The 19,700-nt window shown below is 41.0% G+C and overlaps 1 protein-coding gene and 1 long non-coding RNA gene across 3 annotated transcripts in view; one reads left to right on the forward strand and one right to left on the reverse strand.

The window, feature by feature from the left end:
• RMND1 (required for meiotic nuclear division 1 homolog) overlaps positions 1 to 19,700 on the reverse strand; it is a 47,746-nt gene that overhangs the window by 12,684 nt on the left and 15,362 nt on the right. For both annotated transcript variants that reach the window (XM_028846745.2, NM_001261698.1), the window contains 6 exon segments: positions 17,140 to 17,215; positions 13,488 to 13,527; positions 10,586 to 10,686; positions 6,784 to 6,890; positions 5,792 to 5,856; positions 4,164 to 4,240 (listed from right to left, as the gene is read on the reverse strand). In XM_028846745.2, coding sequence (XP_028702578.1) covers positions 4,164 to 4,240; positions 5,792 to 5,856; positions 6,784 to 6,890; positions 10,586 to 10,686; positions 13,488 to 13,527; positions 17,140 to 17,215 — 466 coding nt within the window.
• Positions 1,395 to 9,634, forward strand: LOC144340301 (uncharacterized). The gene is made up of 3 exons (XR_013416251.1): positions 1,395 to 1,525; positions 6,219 to 6,293; positions 9,215 to 9,634. It is a non-coding gene; the product is annotated as an uncharacterized LOC144340301 (long non-coding RNA).

The following is a 19,700-nucleotide window of genomic DNA, read 5'->3' on the forward strand; positions in this document are numbered from 1 at the left end:
TAAAAAAGGGAAAATTATAACTTTTTATTTATCTTGAATTAAAAATCATTGTTTCTATTATATTTAATATTTACATGGTGCTTTATGAAAACTTTTTTTTTTTTTTTTTTCTTTTTAAGAGAGAGGGTCTCGCTATGTTACCCAGGATGGAGTGCAGTGGTGATCACAACTCACTGCAACCTGAACTCCTGAGCTCAAGCTGTCTCCTGCCTACCATGTAGCTGGAACTACAGGCATGTGGCATTGCATCTGGCTGAAAACACGTGTTAACACTGACCTTTGCAAAATACTTCCAACAAATGTGTAAATAACATTTACAAACGGGTTTCGAAATTCTGAACCAAATTAATTCAATCTTTAATACCAACGTTATTTATGAAGTAGACAGAAAAAAACTCATTTTGTTTTCAATTTTTATTTTTATTTTATTTATTTTATTTTATTTTATTTTTTTGAGACGGAGTCTCGCTCTGTCGCCCAGGCTGGAGTGCAGTGGCCAGATCTCAGCTCACTGCAAGCTCCGCCTCCCGGGTTTCCGCCATTCTCCTGCCTCAGCCTCCCGAGTAGCTGGGACTACAGGCGCCCGCCACCTCGCCCGGCTAGTTTTTTTGTATTTTTTAGTAGAGACAGGGTTTCACCGTATTAGCCAGGATAGTCTCGATCTCCTGACCTCGTGATCCGCCCGTCTCGGCCTCCCAAAGTGCTGGGATTACAGGCTTGAGCCACCGTGCCCGGCCTATTTTTATTTTTTTTGAGACAGAGTCGCTCTTGTCACCCAGGCTGGAGTACAATGGCATGATCTCAGCTCACTGCAACCTCCGCCTCCCAGGTTCAAGCGATTCTCCTGCCTTAGCCTCCCAGTTAGCTGGGATTACAGGTGCCCACGCCCAGCTAATTTTTGTATTTTTAGTAGAGACAGGGTTTTACCAAGTTGGCCAGGCTGGTCTCGAACTCCTGACCTCACGTGATCTGCCCACCTCAGCCTCCCAAAGTGCTGGAATGACAGGCGTGAGCCACCATGCCCAGCCTAAGCTTTTTTCCTTAAAAATTTTATGGCCAGGCATGACGGCTCATGCCTGTCATCCCCGCACTTTGGGAGGCCAAGGCAGGCAGATTGCTCGAGTCCGCGAGTTCGAGACCAACCTGGACAGCACAGCGAAACCCTATCTCTACAAAAAAATACAAAAACTAGCCAGGTGTGGTGGTGCATGCAAGTAGTCCCAGCAACTTGGGAAGCTGAGGTGGAAGGATCACTTGAACCTGGGAGGCAGAGGCTGCAGTGAGCCAAGATTGTGACACTGTACTCCAGCCTGGGCAACAGAGTGAGACCCCATCTGAAAAAAAAAATTAATATGTACACACTTTTTTGTTTTTTATTAAAAAAATTTTTTTAGAGATAATGTCTTCACACGTCACCCAGTTTGGAGTGCAGTGACACAATCATAGCTAACTGCAGCCTCAAACTCCTGGGCTCAAGTGATCTTCCTCCCTCAGCCTCCCGAGCAGATCAAGAAGATATAAACAGGTAAAAATTGATAAATCTTACTCTTATTCTTATCTGTATCTTTCCCTACCAGTAGTCCCTTCTAGTTTCCTCTGTATCCTTCCAGTGTTTATGCAAACACTAGACAAGCAAGCATACACATACACACTCTCCCTCTTAATTTCTACATTTTAATATAAGAAGTCTGTGCTTACTTTTTTTTTTTGAGAGAGTTTCGTTCTTGTTGCCCAGGCTGGAGTGCAATGGCACGATCTCAGCTCACCGCAACCTCCACCTCCCGGGTTCAAGCAATTCTCCTGCCTCAGCCTCCCAAGTAGCTGGGATTACAGGCATGCGCCACCACGTCCAGCTAATCTTGTACTTTTAGTAGAGACAGGGTTTCTCCATGTTGGTCAGGCTGGTCTCGAATTCCTGACCTCAGGTGATCCACTGGCCTCGGCCTCCCAAAGTGTTGGGATTACAGGTGTGAGCCACCATGCCCGGCCTTTTTCTTTTTTGAGACAGAATCTTGCTCTGTTGCCCAGGCTGGAGTGCAGTGGTGTGATCCTGGCTCACTGTAACCTTTGCCTCCTGGGTTCAAGCAATTCTCGTGCCTCAGCCTCCCAAGAAACTGGGATTATAGGCGCACACTACCACTCCTAGCTAATTTTTGTATTTTTGGTAGAGATGGGGTTTCATCATGTTCGCCTGGCTGGTGTCAAGCTCCCGGCCTCAAGCAATCCACCTGTCTCAGCCTCCCAAAGTGCTGGGATTACAGGTGTGAGCCACTGCGTCTGGTCTTACACTTAGATATTTAACGAAATAAAAATCTAAGTTATAAAAGTACACATAAGCTGATGTGGTGGCTCATACCTGTAATCCCAGCACTTTGGGAGGCCAAGGGAGGAGGATGGCTTGAGCAAGGGTTTGAGACACTGTCTCTATAAATAATTTTAAAAATTAGCTGGATGTGGTAGATCACTCCTGTGGTCCCAGCTACTCACAAGGGTGAGGCAGGAGGAATCCCTGAGCCCAGGAAATCAAGGCTTCAGTGACCTATGATCATGCCACTGCACTCTAGTCTGGGTGACAGGACGAGACCCTGACTGAAAAAAAAAAAAAGTAATACATACATACTATGTTCATGATAAAAAAAAAAAAAAGGAAACTATCCTAGAGAAGGATTCAGAAAAATAGTGGTAGGCCCTCTTATGCTACCACACAACTCAAAGCCTTTATTCTCCCCAAGGACAGGCCTGTAGAGACACTTTGCTGGGTCCTTCCAGTTCTTTCTGTATTCATACATGCATGTGTGTGCAAGCAAATACATGTATATGTGTATGCATATAAAGATAAATATGAATATTTTTATTTGCTTACACAAATGGGATCATACCCTATATAAATTTAGATTTAGTTTTTTATTCAAATATTTGCCACGTTTATTTTCACAGATGTATCACATTCCTTGTATTAACAAATAAGCATTTTTATTGTATAAGTAAGAAAACAGGATAATAAAAGTAAGTCTTTATAGAAACTATTCACAAACCCACGTATATTTAGTCCTAACTATTCAGTTTGGATATTATAATTCACTAATACCAAATTCTACTTGCATGACCAAGAGAACAGGAGAGAAGAATCTCTGTACCCTACTTCTCAGAGAATCTGAGGCTTCAGATCTGCTACACGATGCTCCTGATGGATGGGTTTTTAATTTTTGCTGGTACCCTGAACTAGAAGTCCTGAGCTATGAGAGATACATAGACAATGAAACACTGTACCACTTCTCTCCAGGCAGAGCGTCTAAGGAGAATGTGGAAAAACAAGTCTTAGGTGAACATTTGCAATGAGCTCTGGTAACTCATTCCACATGCTAGAAGGGATAAACTGGACAATGCTGCCTGTGAGAAAAACACCAACATCTGGGATGTTTCATTCCATAAATCCTGGGACAACTACAAGAATAAAATAAGCTGAAAACCTTTCCAGACACTTATTTAAATGATTCATCAGTTTTTAGACATAGTTATTCCCATTTTAACATCTCGAGGCGTCTTAAAATTAATGGTGTCTGACAGGTGGCAGTTGAGACTTACTTGTCTTTGCTTTAAATAATTTATTTTCTTATGCTCTCCTTGTCATATATGCCTAAGAGGGAATGTGATATAATTTATATCCAGCTAAGACTAAAAGCTATTTCAGTAAGTGTAAAATTTTAATCCTCTGATAAAAAAAGTATTGTCATAGTTTAACTGGCAGCAGTTTTTCTCTCCAGTGGCATCTTGGTGTCTCAGATTCAAAGAAACTTTTCTGTAGCAATTAGGTCTAGTTAGCATTAGGATGCAGTGATACAGTTTTACGGAGAATTCCCATTAACCAAATTCAGGAATGTGTCTCTCTACCTTCAAAGAACATCTACTGTGTTCCTTAATGTGGGTTTAATGTAGATGAATCGTGATCTCTTTTGCACATGCATAATTTCTTTCAGTACAGTCTTAACACAGCCCAACTACTTCTAATGGGTGAGAGTTCTCCCGGCTTATAACCAATGAAATGAAAACAGCTACAATTCCCATAAAGGTGTAAATGTTTGCTCTTTACCACAGAACTATGGGAATGTTTTCTTGAGATTGTTAAATATATGAAATATTTTATTTAGAGAGAAAACTTTTACCTTAGGGCAAAGAGTTCCCCGATTTTCTGCATGACTTCTTCATGAGATAGTTTCACTTTCTTCCCAGCTTTTAAAGCCTAGTTGAGAGGGAATCAAAAAACCAAAAAACCATGTATCTCTCTTTCTAATAAGCATTTGGTCAACAGGGCAAAATCTGAAGTGGCACGATATGGATCCTATGTAAATATTTTTTAGGATGGCTGTCTCCCAGATTAATGTCTTAACTCACCTTGAAATTTCATAACTTTATAAGGTAGAAATTGTATATTCCCTTTTTTCATTTCCCTTCTCATCAGCATTTCATATGATATATACATTCCTAATCTCTTAGTGGAAAAGCAGGGCCTCCTTTCCAAAGTATAATTAGATTACTCTTTCACAACAAAGACAGTTAATTACAATAAATGATTTTTAATGTACACTGAAATGTTAATATAACTTTATATGTATTTTTCATGCCACTATTTTTCTCATAATTTATCAAACACTTTCTTAAATCAGGAAAAGTGGTCATAATTTCCTTTCTTAGGGAACATTTCACTTTTTTCTTTAATTCAGTTGTATTAAAAATACTGCAACTGGCCGGGCGCGGTGGCTCAAGCCTGTAATCCCAGCACTTTGGGAGGCCGAGACGGGCGGATCACGAGGTCAGGAGATCGACACCATCCTGGCGAACACGGTGAAACCCCGTCTCTACTAAAAAAATACAAAAAACTAGCCGGGCGAGGTGGCGGGCGCCTGTAGTCCCAGCTACGCAGGAGGCTGAGGCAGGAGAATGGCGTAAACCCGGGAGGCGGAGCTTGCAGTGAGCTGAGATCCGGCCACTGCGCTCCAGCCCCGGCGACAGAGCGAGACTCCGTCTCAAAAAAAAAAAAAAAAAAAAAAAAATACTGCAACTGATGGGCATGGTGGCTCATGGCCTGTAATGCCAGCACTTTGGGAGGCTGAGGCTGGAGGATTGCTTGAGCCCAGGAGTTTGAGACCAGCCTGGGCAACATGGCCAGACCCCATTTCAATTATATTAATATTTTTTAAAAAAATACTGCACCAACAGAGGAAAACAATTTGAAGTTTTAAAAAGTAAAAAATAATCAATATGAAGTTTCTTATTTTGCCATTTTATATGCAACTGGGAGTTCTAGTTTGCTTAAGTTTAGTGTAGCTTTCTTATTGTTTATAATAATTTTGTTGTACTCCTAAACAATCGGCCCTCTATAAGTTCTGCAACTGCAGATTCAACCAACTGCAAATTGACAATATTTAGAGAAAAATTGACAATATTTAGAGAAAAAAGAATGGTACTGAACATGCACAAACTGTTTTTTCTTGTCATTATTTTCTAAACAATACAGTAAAACAACTATTTACATAGTATTTACATTATATTAGGTATTATAAGTAATCTAGAGATAGTTGAAAGTATACGGGAGGATACGCATAGGTTATAGGCAAATATTTACCATTTTATATCAGGGACTTGGGCATTGGTAGATTCTGGTATCCAGTGGGGTCTTAGAACAAATCTCCCACGGATACTGAGGGACAACTATGTATTGTTACATTGGGAAATTCATATTTTTTCCATATAAAAATCAATCCTTGAATAAGCATAAAATTGATATAATTACCTCAGGAATTGACTGAATAGATTCAATAAATTTATCCAGTGATGCTTCCCAAATTGCCAGTTTTACTGGGAAAAAAATTAATAATGGAACATTTCTTTATCATCATATTCACATTTATATAAAATACGTAATTGCATAGTATCTTCACTATTTCAATAATAGGTTAAGAAAAAGTACTTGGGAAAAAAAAAAAACCTTGAAAATATAACTTGAGAACAGTTAATTATCATAAAGGACAGAATTAAAGTAGATAGAGGAAACTGAATCGCTTTCCATGAACTGTTGGTAGACCAAAACTACGTTTAGTAGAATTCTTGATTTTCTAATACTACATCTTGGAAACTGAGGAGGGTAGGGTACAGCTTGATACCATGGGTAGCTCTGCAGGAGGGACTAAGACTTTCCTGGCCTCTCCTTTGCTCCGCAGGACGAGGACTAAACCTCAGAAATCTCTGAAGCCCCTCAGGGTGAGATGGACAGGATGCTGCAGCAGCCATCTAAGGTAGACTGCTGGCGAAAGAAATTCTTAAAGAACTTCTATAGTTTTATTCGGGACATGGATCTTTCAGAACAAACTTACAGCCACTGTGACTCTGGGTCCCACTGCTATGAAACACTAGAGTATGTTTTTCTATACCGGGACCTGTACCCAGTCACACGAGGCTGGACATCTCTGTCTGGATTAGAGACTATCTAAGAATAACAGTTTCATAGAGAGAATAGAAAAAAACAAAGGCTAATATAATCATCTAAAAACTACTTTTGGAAAGGTTAAGCTTTATTAATACAATTAATAAGGAATGAGTAACTTCAGCACAGTACTACCTTTTATACCAGATATTTTTTCTGATGGAGGCAAAAAAAGGAAAAGGAATGCTAAGCCTTTGTTGAGTATTCTGAAAATATACTTCAAAAGTCGTTACTACATATTTAAACTTCCCTCAGTGAAATGACAGCTGTAGTGCCCTATCCTATAAGCAGTAGGAACTTACCAGAAAGGCAGAGAGCATTGGAGAAAGCAAACTTCTCTAGAATGGCATCATCTAAATCCAGCTCTGAATTTAACTTGATTTCCCCCCTGTGAAGTTTTGACTGTCCCCTGTGAAAAGCAAAACGATAATACCTTCTAAACTTAAAAAGCACTTTAACTTTTCTTTTGAAAAAGACCATATCATCTTTCTGGAGGTCATTTTGACAATTTATATCAGGAGTGTTACAAATGTTCTCATACCCTTTGGTTCAAGTAATTCCCTTTCTAGGAGTTTATCCTAAGGAAATAATCTAAGATGCAAAGAAAAATTTGTGCACAAGAAAACTTTTTTTTTTTTTGAGACAGAGTCTCACTCTGCCGCCCAGGCTAGAGTGCAGTGGTGCGATCTCAGCTCACTGCAACTTCCATCTCCTGGGTTCAAGTGATTCTCCTGCCTCAGCCTCCTCCGTAGCTGGGATTACAGGTGTGCATCACCATGCCCAGCTAATTTTTTTTTGTATTTTTAATAGAGATGGAATTTCACCATGTTGGCCAGGCTGGTCACGAATTCCTGACCTCAAATGATCCACCCACTTCGGCCTCCCAAAGTGGTGTGATTACAGGCGTGCGCCACCTTGCCCAGCTGAAAACTTAAAAAAATGGTCAGTGTTGAAGAGTAAAAAATTAGGAAAGAAACCAAATGTTCAGTAGGGGTTGGCTCAGTAATAGTCACTCCACACAAGAAAAACTTAAAAGTGTGCTGTGGAAGGATAGTTAATAAAAAGGAGAATATTCACAGTAAATTTCTATGTGAAAAAATGCTCCATATAAAACTATATATGGAGTGTAATCTAAACTCACACTGACATGGTGGGGTTGGGGAGGGAGACAAGTAAGTTGTGAAAATGAGTATGTGACTGTGGAGAACCCTGGACAGGGGACGGGGGAAGAGGGGAATGTGTGAATATAAACATCACAAGTAAATGGAAAAAATACAGGGTAAACCTTCGCAAAAGATGTCAGACAAGAAGAGACGGCCAAAGGGAGGGGGACAAGGGGCCTGATGGAGGGCTGAGAGGCAGTATCTGCTATGACAGCCTCAGATGGAGGAAGGAAAGCAAACACAGCAGTCACGAGAGGTTTTTTTGTTTTTTTTTTTGTTTTTTTCCTTGAGACGGAGTCTCGCTCTGTCGCCCAGACTGGAGTGTAGTGGCATGATCTTAGCTCACTGCAACCTCCACCTCCTGGATTCGAGCGACTCTCCTGCCTCAGCCTCCTAAGTAGCTGGGATTATAGGCATGCACCACCACACCCCACTAATTTTTATATTTGTAGTAGAGACAGGGTATCACCATGTTGGCCAGGCTGGTCTCGAACTCCTGACCTCAAGTGATCTGCCCACCCTGGCCTCCCAAAGTGTTGGGATTACAGGCATGAGCCACTGTGCTTGGCCACAAGAGGCTTTATGAGTGAGCTCGGCCCATGCCACAGAGCTGAGCAGATCCCTGGAATCGTGGCAGAACTCAAATAATAACCACGTAGGTGGCAGCCAGGACAGTGTTTCTGACGAAACAAAATAGCTGACTGGGATCCTAAGCACTGAGGATTTTACTCCTCACAGACTGTGCGGATAAGCCTACACATACACAAGGGTCTAGTAAGCAGTAGTTTGATATGGTAGTATTAGGTTGGTGGAAAAGTCATCACGGTTTTTGCCGTTGTAATGTAAACCTAATAGAACACAGAAAGGGGATTCACAGGAGCCATATCCGCAGGCCAAGGGCTGAATAACCACTAAAGATAACAGAACTATGGGCTGCTCATTTGCTCTCTCTCTCAGGTTTACATTCTTACCTCTGACTGCAGCTGCCACTGGGCTCAGGCTGACTCACAGTCAGGTCAGGTGCCCTTTGGCAAGACAGGATTCAATAAATCTCATCTGAAAGCCAGTTAGCTGCAATTATAGGGTTTTTCTCAGGATTAAATGAAATAATGCACAGAAGGCACTTACTTAGAAAACTGTGGCTGGGTGCGGTGGCTCACACCTCTAATCCCAGCCCTTTGGGAGGCTGAGGTGGGTGGATCATGAGGTCAGGAGTTCAAGACCAGCCTGGCCAAGATGGTGAAACCCCATCTCCACTAAAAATACAAAAATTAGCCAGGCATGGTGGCAGGTGCCTGTAATCCCAGCTACTCGGGAGGCTGAGGCAGAGAATTGCTTGAACCTAGAGGCGGAGGTTGCAGTGAGCCGAGATCACGCCTGGGCGACAGAGAGAGGCTCTGTCTCAAAAAAAAAAAAACCAACAACAAAAAACCGTGACTGGCCCTATTGGTGCTAAGTGCTGATTACTCAGCTCTCATCCCCATCTGGTCTTTCTATAGCTAGTCTCTGTCTCTCTTCCAAATCTTCCCAAAGCTCTGCTTTTAATGCTTTTTTTTTTTTTTTGAGACAGAGTCTCACTCTGTTGCACAGGCTGGAGTGCAGTGGTGCAATCTCGGCTCATGAACTCCTGACTCAGGTGATCTTCCCACCCTGGCCTCCCAAAGTGCTGAGATTACAGGTGTGAGTCACCGTATCTGGCCAACACTACCTTTCTTAAGAACCTGCAAAGACTCATATTCCACTGGGCAGGTAACTCCATGAGGAAAAAGACACTACCATCTTGTTCATACTGCCTCTGTTTTAGCCCTAACATCTCTTCATTTTTTCCCTCTGGCTGAGTCAGGAAAATCAGCTAGAACATTGCCTAGCCATACATCTTAGTGAAAATGGTACATCAGGTCCCACTTCTTCCAGTACCCACACCTCTACAAGTGGGTCTCTCAGATTGCCCCTCACTATACTTCCTTTTTATACCACCCTCACCCCAAAATCAATAGGAAAAAACCAGATTAAGGAAAAATGTACTGGAATAATTTGATAGGTTCATTTGATAAAAGGATACTACTTTATTGGATTATGCTGCCTAGAAACTTAAAATTTCCATTTTGGGGCTATACTATTGACTTGTTTTAACTTGTGGATAGCCTGAGAAGTTCAAAAAATTATGTTTATCTTCTAATATTTATTATATGGTTTAGACTTTGTACCAGTAACCTTTTTCTTTTCTTTTTTTTTTTTTTTGAGATGGAGTTTCACTCTCGTCACCCTGGCTGGAGTGCAATGGCGCGATCTCGGCTCACTGCAACCTCCGCCTCCCGGGTTCAAGCAATTTTCCTGTCTCAGCCTCCCGAGTAGCTGGGATTACAAGCTCCCACCACCATAACTAGCTAATTTTTGTATTTTTTAGCAGAGACTGGGTTTTCCATGTTGACCAGGCTGGTCCTGAACTCCTGACCTCAGGTAATCCACCTGTCTCAGCCTCCCAAAGTGCTGGGATTAAAGGTGTGAGCCACTGTGGCCGGCCACTTTTTCCTTAAAATGAAGTTTCCAGGCAAGGTCCAGTGGCTCACACCTGTAATCCCAGCACTTTGAGAAGCTGAGGCGGGCGGATCACAAGGTCAAGAGATCGACACCATCCTGGCCAACATGGTGAAACCCCGCCTCTACTAAAAATACAAAAAACTAGCTGGGTGTGGTGGTGCCTATAGTCCCACCTACTTGGGAGGCTGAGGCAGAAGAATTGCTTGAACCCGGGAGGCAGAGGTTGCAGTCAGCCGAGATCGCACCACTGCGCTCCAGCCTGGGTGACACAGCAAAACTTCGTCTCAAAAAAAAAAAAAAAAAAAAAAAGTTTCCATATGCATAATAATTTGTCTCCTCTATTGCTTTACCTAATTTTTTCCAAGTGCCCCTTTCATAAATTTGATGAAAAGCTGCTTACTCTATTTTTACGTAGTTAAGTTCTTCATTTTCCCAGTGTACCAGTGCGATTTCATAGGGCTGAATTTCATGTTTTTCTAGAACTTTCATCACATGCTTCATCTAGAAGAAAAGGAAGATTAACTTGAAATCATAACTGACTCCCTCAGTTCAATTATGTTATGATTTTAATGCTTATAACAGTCTTCATTACACTTACAGGCATTATTTCTGTTGCATGTTTTTAAGGAAAAGGCAAATCAAATCCATTGTGATATTAAAGTAATCAGGATGACATGTTCATTTGTTTTTACATTTGGAAAACACAGATGAGAATGGAAAAGAAAATCAAGGTTATCATTATCCCACAACCCAAAGAAAATTACTAGTAATATTATAATTTGTATTCTTTAAATCTCTTTAATAATCCCAGCACTTTGGGAAGCAGAGGCATGTGGATCCTTGAGCTAAAAGTTCAAGACCAGCCTGGGCAACATGGCAAAACCCTGTCTCTACAAAAAAATACAAAAATTATCTGGGTGTGGTGGCACCAGAACCATCCTAACTATACTGCACAGAGAAAGAAGTACTGTAGACTTTGCATGTTGTGCAAGTACTGTGTTTTGCATGTTGTGCAAAGAAAAAAAAATGAAAAGTAAAGTAAAGCCCAATATACTGATACAAAATTAAGCCACACAGGTGTGGGAAGTGATCATCTCTTTCTCTCTGCCCTACTGAAATCCTAATCCCCAGAGGCAACCATGATTAAACTTGGTGCATATCCTTCCAGACTTTTTATGTGTATATATGTACCTATTTATGCTGCTTTTTATGTAAAATAGGATATTATGCACATGAACATTTTCAACACTATTTTCCTTAACAAGGGAACTACAATTTATTTAACCAACCTAGGTGTGTCCTCCATGGGGAATTTTTCCTACTCTCTACTATTACAATGTTGCAATGTGCCATACTTGTGCATAGGTCTTCATGGCCTTGTGGGAATATTTCTTTAGGAACTGCTACATAAAAAGATATGTGCACTTACACAATATGTATATATGTAAGAGACAGGGTCTCACTCTGTCACCTAGGCTAGAGTGCAGTGATGCTACTGATGCAATCATAGCTCACTGCAGTCTCAAACTCCTGGGTTCAAGTGATCCTCCTGCCTCAATCTTCCAAGTAGCTGGGACTACAGGCACACACTACCACACCTGGCTAAGTTCTAAAAACTTTTTTTTTTTTGAGTCTTGCTCAATCGCCCAGGCTGAAGTGCAGTGGTACAATCTCGGCTCACTGCAAGCTCTGCCTCCCGGGTTCACACCATTCTCTTGCCTCAGCCTCCTGAGCAGCTGGGACCACATGCGCCCGCCACTAGGTGTGGCTAATTTTTTTTGTATTTTTAGTAGAGATGGGGTTTCACCATGTTATCCAGGATGGTCTTGATCTCCTGACCTTGTGATCCACCAGCCTCGGTCCCCCAAAGTGCTGAGATAACAGGCGTGAGCCACCGCACACAGCTCTAAAAACTTTTTGTAGAGATGGGATCTCACTACGTTGTTCAGACTGGTCTGGAACTCCTGAGCTTCAGTGATCCTCCCACCCCAGACTCCCAAAGTGGTAAAATTATAGGTGTGAGCTACCACACCTGGCCCACACTTATGATATTGCTAGCCTGCTCTCCAAAGTAGTTTTTTCAAATGTAGAATCTAAACATTTATGAAACTACTCTTAAGAAAATGAGGTTTATCAGCCTTTTACATCTTTGCAACTTCAAACAGCCAACTTGTATTTTCTTATATTTATTGGTCATTTATATTTTCTGTGTGTGTTTCCTTTTAGTAAAATTGGGATTATATAAAGCATGTGTTTTAACCAGTTCTGAGATTATATTGGTTATATTTCGTAACCTTTTTTTTTTTTTTTTTTTGAGACAGAGTATCCCTCTGTCTCCCAGGCTGGAGTGCAATGGCCTGATCTTGGCTCACTGCAACCTCTGCCTCTGAGCGATTCTTGTGCCTCAGTTACCCGAGTAGCTGGGGATACAGGTGCACACCACCAAGCCCAGCTAATTTTTGTATTTTTAGTAGACATGGGGTTCACCATGTTGGCCAGGCTGGTCTCGAACTCCTGGCCTCAAGATATCTGCCGGCCTTGGCCTCCCAAAGTGCTGGGATTACACGTGTGAGCCACCGTGCCTGGCCGTATAATCAGCTCTTTTAATGTAACTGTATTATATATATGGTAATCTCCCAGAAATAGATTTTTTTTTTACATGATTTCTAAGGGAATCTGTAGTATAACTGTAGTATATGGATGTATTTAACAAACTATTATTGTGTATTTTGGTAATTTCTAATTTTTGCCATTATAAATATTGCTCTGATGAACACTTCTGTACAAAAATCATCGTGAATAGTTATGATTATTTCCTTTGGATAAATTTCTAGGTGTAAAATTGCTGGGTTAAATATAAAGGCTTTAATGGAGATTACCAGTTTGCTTCTAAAACGGTTGTATTAAACAAATCTTGATTTGGATATTGAAAAAATTATTTCCCATTAGTAAGTTCTAGACAACTTGACCTAAAAGAACCCTCAATGCAACCAGCTTCCAATGAACTGTGTATACATTTTGTACAGTACAACATGCAAAGTCTACAGTACTTATTTCTATGTGCAGTATAGTTAGGATGGTTCTGATTCTCCACAAACTAGTGTGTGTCTAGAGAAAGGAAAACACAGGAACTCTTAACCCAAAATACAATATATTTTGGAAGCTGAAACTGATAAGTATCATGTAATACAGAGCAAATAAGTTGTGCATTATCTATTAATTTCTAATGTTTCAGTTTGTGCTAATTAGTTCATTCTCACAAAACTACATTTTTATACTTTCACATTTTTATTTACACTTACAGTTTTGTCTTTCACATTCCAAAACACAGCAGCTCCTTCCCTGATTTAAAAAAATAAAAGAACCAACTAAGATACAGGTAGAATACATTCTTTAGGGTCATATATAAAACCATGTAACTTCTAGAATATATACAGGATGCGATTTTTCAAAATATGATGTACTTACTAATTTGCTATTATGGTCCTTAGGTAAGCTTGCTACAATAACAGCGAAAATAAAATTCTTGATAAAACCTGGCCTCCCCAAAATTTATGATTTCTCACATGGTTTGCCAAACAAATAGCCATTATTGTAATACTATAAAACTTCACATATGTAGACTCTTTCATACCTGGTTCAATTCTGATCCATAGAAATCAGAATAAGGAAATTTTCTGAGACCTTGTTTTAGCTCTCATTAGGCAGCTTCTACTATGGCAAGGAATAAAGGACTATGCCTGTAATAGTTGTGGAATAAAGAGATGGTGGTTAATTTAAGCGCCAGATGGTTAAAGGCCTCTATGGAATAATGCTCCCGGTGCTCACAGTGCTTTGAACAGAACTACAATGACACCATAGGAGGCCCTCTGACTCTGATTATGGCTTTAACATTATTTAGGGTCTAAAACTACAAATGCACTTGTTTTGATTTCTGAAGTTTGACGTGTTGAAGCTGTTTCAGGTAGTAAATAAAAACAGGAGTTATGGCTCAGGGTCACTGCACTGGAGGAAGGAAAGGAGGAAATAAAGAAAGGTAAAAATATTAACGGCCCCACATTATTCTTTAAACATTTCTTAAGTATTTAGTATATGTGTGGGTCTGTGCTTAGTTTTTTCTTTTTTCTTTTTTTTTTTTTTTGAGACGGAGTCTCGCTCTGTCGCCCAGACTGGAGTGCAGTGGCCTGATCTCGGCTCACTGCAAACTCCGCCTCCTGGGTTTTACGCCATTCTCCTGCCTCAGCCTCCCGAGTAGATGGGACTACAGGCGCCCGCCACCTCGCCCGGCTAGGTTTTTGTATTTTTTTAGTAGAGATGGGGTTTCACTGTGTTAGCCAGGATGGTCTCAATCTCCTGACCTCGTGATCCGCCCGTCTTGGCCTCCCAAAGTGCTGGGACTACAGGCTTGAGCCACCGCGCCCAGCCGTCCGTGCTTAGTATTTGTGACAGAAAGGTAAGTATGATTTCATTCCTATCCTCAACCTAGAAAAGACTGGGGCTGACACTTAGGCCACCAATTACAACAGCGTGTGATCAGTGCTACACAAGTACGCAGACTATACCATGGGATGTACACCAGAGGGACCCCTTTGCTAAAGGACTAGCAGAGGTAGCCAAATGAGAAAACAAGAGGAGACAACACAGCAGAGGGGACACACAGGCTCAGAGAGGAGGCGGGAGGGAGCACAGCAGCATCTCAGAATAAACAGCCAGCAGCTGCATGGCTGCAGATGTGGTCAAGTAGTGGGCAACCAGGTTGAAGAGGCAAGCAGCGGCCAATACAGAAGGGAACTTTATGTAGTGATCGAGAACTTGTTCATAGTCCATGGAAATTTAGGCAGGAGAGTATAATGGTCAGAAATGGCCACTGAAGAATGACCCTGCTTACAATAGACAAACAGACTGGTGGTGGGTGAGCAGGCAGGCAGGGAGACAATAAGTCAGCTGTTACAACAGGCAGGGATAAGGCCCTTTCTGAATATGGATTTGAGAGGTATTTCAAGCCACAGCCAAAGTATCAGTTCAGAGAATCCCTTCCAGGCAGAAGAGAGGTCTGGTGAATTGCGTATTCCTCCATCTAGAGGAATGCACTGCACTGTACAATATGGTATTCAGAGGCCACATGTGGCTACTGAGCGCTTGAAACATGCCTGGTGCAAACTGAGATGTGCTGTAAGTGTAAGTGTAAAGTACACTGCAAAATTGAAAGATTTAGTATAAAGAGTGAAAAAATATCATTATTAATTACATGTTGAAATGATAATATTTTAGATATGCTGGGTTGAATAAAATACGTTGTTAAAATTAATTTCAAGAAACATATTATTTGTGTTGTTCAAAATTAATTTTGTTGTTGTTGTTGTTGTTGAGACGGAGTCTCGCTGTCGCCCAGGCTGGAGTGCAGTGGCCGAATCTCAGCTCACTGCAAGCTCCGCCTCCCGGGTTTACGCCATTCTCCTGCCTCAGCCTCCCGAGTAGCTGGGACTACATGCACCCGCCACCTCGCCCGGCTAGTTTTTTGTATTTTTTTAGTAGAGACGGGGTTTCACTGTGTTAGCCAGGATGGTCTCAATCTCCTGACCTCGTGATCCGCCCATCTCAGCCTCCCAAAGTGCTGGGATTACAGGCTTGAGCCACCGCGCCCGGCCAAAATTAATTTTATCTTTTTAAAAATATTTAAAATGTGGTTACTGGAAAATGTATCATTACATATGAGGCTTGCATTATATTTCTTTTTTTTTTTTAGGCAGAGTCTCACTCTGTCACCAGGCTGGAGTGCAATGGCACGATCTCAGCTCACCACAACCTCTGCCTCCTGAGTTCAAGTGATTCTCCTGTCTCAGCCTCCTGAGTAGCTGGGATTACAGGCACCCTCCACCATGCCCAGCTAATTTTTTGTATTTTTAGTAAAGACAGGGTTTCACCATGTTGGCCAGGCTGGTCTTGAACTCCTGCCCCTGTGATCCGCCCACCTCAGCCTCCCAAAGTGCTGGGATTATAGGCATGAGCCACTGCGCCTGGCCGAGGCTGCATTATATTTCTACTGGACAGTGCTGATCTAGAGTCTCTCAGAAATCTAAATTCCTCACTCGGAACAACAGGGATGCTATTATTCTACTTGAATTAAATGCTGGAATCTTGATTATCTCTAAAGATGGGGTCAACAGGAAGGTAGGCATTGAAAGGAAAAAAGAACTTCTACTTATAATCAACTGTAAGGATTATGACCACAAAAACTTTACTCAACTTTGGATTCCTACAGATGTTCCATGTGTTTCTGTTCTGTCACGTATTAGTCTCATGACTATGGGTAATTCACTTAATCCCTATGACCCTCAGTTTCCTTAGGTGCAAAATAGGAGTAACAGACCTTCATCGAGTGTGGTGAGGATAAATGAGATTATTTCACACAGTTCTATCATTATTATCATTCCCAGGCAGCTACTGTGGAATATTTAGTATTGAGTCAGCCTTTAGATAAAAGGAGTAAGTGTGCATGTGAGTCTCCTAGTCTAAAACCTCTGGAGAGGTAAGCTAAAACTTTAAAGAGCTACCAAAGGGGAAGGGAGAAAAGAAAGAAAATGCAAGAAGAGACAGCAGGGAGGTAGCGGGAGTTTCCCTGGGGCAGGAGTCTGACAAGGGGCACTAAAGATGAATAGGAATTTGGCTGCTTTCCAGAAATTTAGTCCATGAAAATCTGTATGTACAAAGACAGACACCCCGGGGAAGATCATTCACTTGTTTGAAAAATTCTTTACTTTATAAGAGGGTTTACCAGAGAATTCCTAAAAGTGACAAACTCTCCTAGATTAAATAAGAATTAAGTGATAAATTTAAATCACAAATACAATTTGAACACATTTACTGTTAAGAAAGGTATGCCTGCACCTTTAAAGACCACAATTACTTGACCCAAACCCATCATCACCTAATGGGGCTTCTTTCCTGTCTTACCTGAAGAAGAATATCGTTCCAGGATCACCTTCTTTTGCAGAATTTTCCACACCCATCACCAAAATATTTGCTGCATCTGTGATTTAAAATAAATGAACAAAAAAGCTATGTCAAGGTAACACAAGGTATAAGAGTCACCTATAAACACTCTAATAAAGTACTTAAGATCATTTCTTTATATACCACGGAGTGCTCTGTAACCCAATCACCATCTTTCTACTAAGGCCTCTTAAAGGATTTAATATATAAAAATGCAACTATGACCACCAAAAAAATGATCAGCAATTACTTTCATAAAACATTCAACAACCTGTGATATTATTATTAGAGCTCATTCATGCCCATTTTGATTCAATAATCACTAGTCCAGATAATTATTAAAGTCTTAGGTTCGATATAACTAAGTGTCAAGAATCAGACTTCTTTCTACGAAATTAATTAAAAATAAAATTTGAAGTATTAATATATTCTCTTCCTTTAAATACTATTTCATTAATAATGCAATTTTAATATTTGCAAACTACTCCTTCTGCTGAATTTTAAAGTATAAAGAGTAGGGCAATAGAAAATACACAGAAATAAAGATACTGATCATTTCAAAACATATGTGATTTCAAGGTTAACCACTGCAGGGGCTACCACTGCAGCCACCGGCAACTATTAAAAAAATTTATTTTTCTTTTTTTTGAGACAGGGTCTTGCTCTGTCTCCCAGGCTAAGTGCAGTGCCATGATCTCAGCTCAATGCAACCTCAACCTCCTGGACTCAAGGGACTCCCCCCACCTCAGCCTCCCAAGTAGCTTGGACTACAGGCATGCACCACTGCACCCGGCTAAGTTTTTGTTCATGTTTTGTAGAGATGAGGTCTCACTATGTTGCCCAGGCTGGTCTTGAACTCCTGAGCTCCAGCCATCTTCCTGCCTTGGCCTCCCAAAGTGCATTACAGGCATGAGCCACGGGGCCTGGCCTAAGTGTTGTTAAACATATACTAATATACCAATATTCATCATAAGAAGTTGCTTTACATATTAGTATATTGATATTTATCATAAGCATATATTCCATAATATAAATGACAACCAATGTTAATCAATTAATAAATACTCTTAATTTGCAAAAGGTTGTATGTCTTAATGAAATTAACATAAAGTTAGGATCCTCAAAGCTTCAGAAATATCTGGTAAAGGTTGGGTGATGGGCAATTCAGACAGAGACCAAAATTATTATTATTATTTTTTTGTAAATTGTTAATTACTACATCCTACATAGGACAGGGTTTGCCTATGCAGCCAAAAGCAAAATAAAATTGACTGAAACAACCCAGGGCAGTGAAGCCCCCAATTTTGTGAAGCACAGACCACACAGCTGGCAGCCTTCAGCGTCAGCCAACAGTACCTCCAGGCAAATTTTCATCCCAACGGGCTCTAGACATAGCTCTGTCTTTCTAAGTCAACTATGCTTGTTTTTGTCACCTAATCACAAACGGTCTGTTTGGATTATCACAATGATATTTCAACTATCTTCTATGGGATTGACTCTTAAGAATTTCCTCTGTTACAGGAAGACTTTCAACCTATTTTTGCTACTCTGAGGTAAATTAATAAATGTTCTGGGTATTGGGCTATCCTGAGTTTCACGGTAAAAGTTTATTCATCAAAATGTTCTAAGTAACTTATTTATTTTTGAGACAGAGTCTTGCTCTGTCACTCAGGCTGGAGTGCAGTGGCATGATCTTGGCTCACTGCAACCTCCGCCTCCCAGGTTCAAGTGATTCTCCTGCCTCAGCCTCCTGAGTAGTTGGGATTACAGGCACGTACCACCATGCCCAGCTAATTTTTGTATTTTTAGTAGAGGTGGGGTTTCACCATGTTGGCCAGGCTGGTCTCAAACTCCTGACCTCAGGTGATCTGCCTGTCTCAGCCTCCCAGAGTGCAGGATTACAGGTATGAGCCATCACGCCTGGCCTATTTATTTATTTGTTTTTTGAGACAGAGTCTCACTCTGTCGTCCAGGCTGGAGCACAGTGGCATGATCTCAGCTCACTGCAACCTCCACCTTCCAGGTTCAAGCAATTCTTGTGTCTCAGTCTCCGAGTAGCTGGGACTACAGGCTCATGCCACTGTACCTGGCTAATTTTTGTATTTTTAGTAGAGATGGGGGTTTTGCCATGTTGGCTAGGCTGGTCTCGAACTCCTGACCTCAAGTGATCCACCTGCCTCAGCCTCCCAAAGTGCTGGGATTACAGGCCTGAGCCACCATGACTGGCCTAAATTATTTTTAGTTAATGTAAAGCAAGCCATTTCTCAAGAATCCTTCCTGATATCACCATAAAAATCCTCAATTAAGTTCATTTTAATTTTCTTCTTTTTCATTTTTATCTTTTAACTAGTTGTTTTATTATTATTTGTATTTTTAGTAGAGACAGGCGTTTCTCCATGTTGGTCAGGTTGGTCTCGAACTCCCGACCTCAGGTGATCTGCCCACCTTGGCCTCCCAAAGTGCCGGGATTACAGGCGTGAGCCACTGCACCCGGCTAACTAATTGTTTTAAAGTATTAGATT

This window comes from Macaca mulatta, chromosome 4, assembly GCF_049350105.2.
Source record: "Macaca mulatta isolate MMU2019108-1 chromosome 4, T2T-MMU8v2.0, whole genome shotgun sequence".
NCBI classification, from domain to species: Eukaryota; Metazoa; Chordata; class Mammalia; order Primates; family Cercopithecidae; genus Macaca; species Macaca mulatta.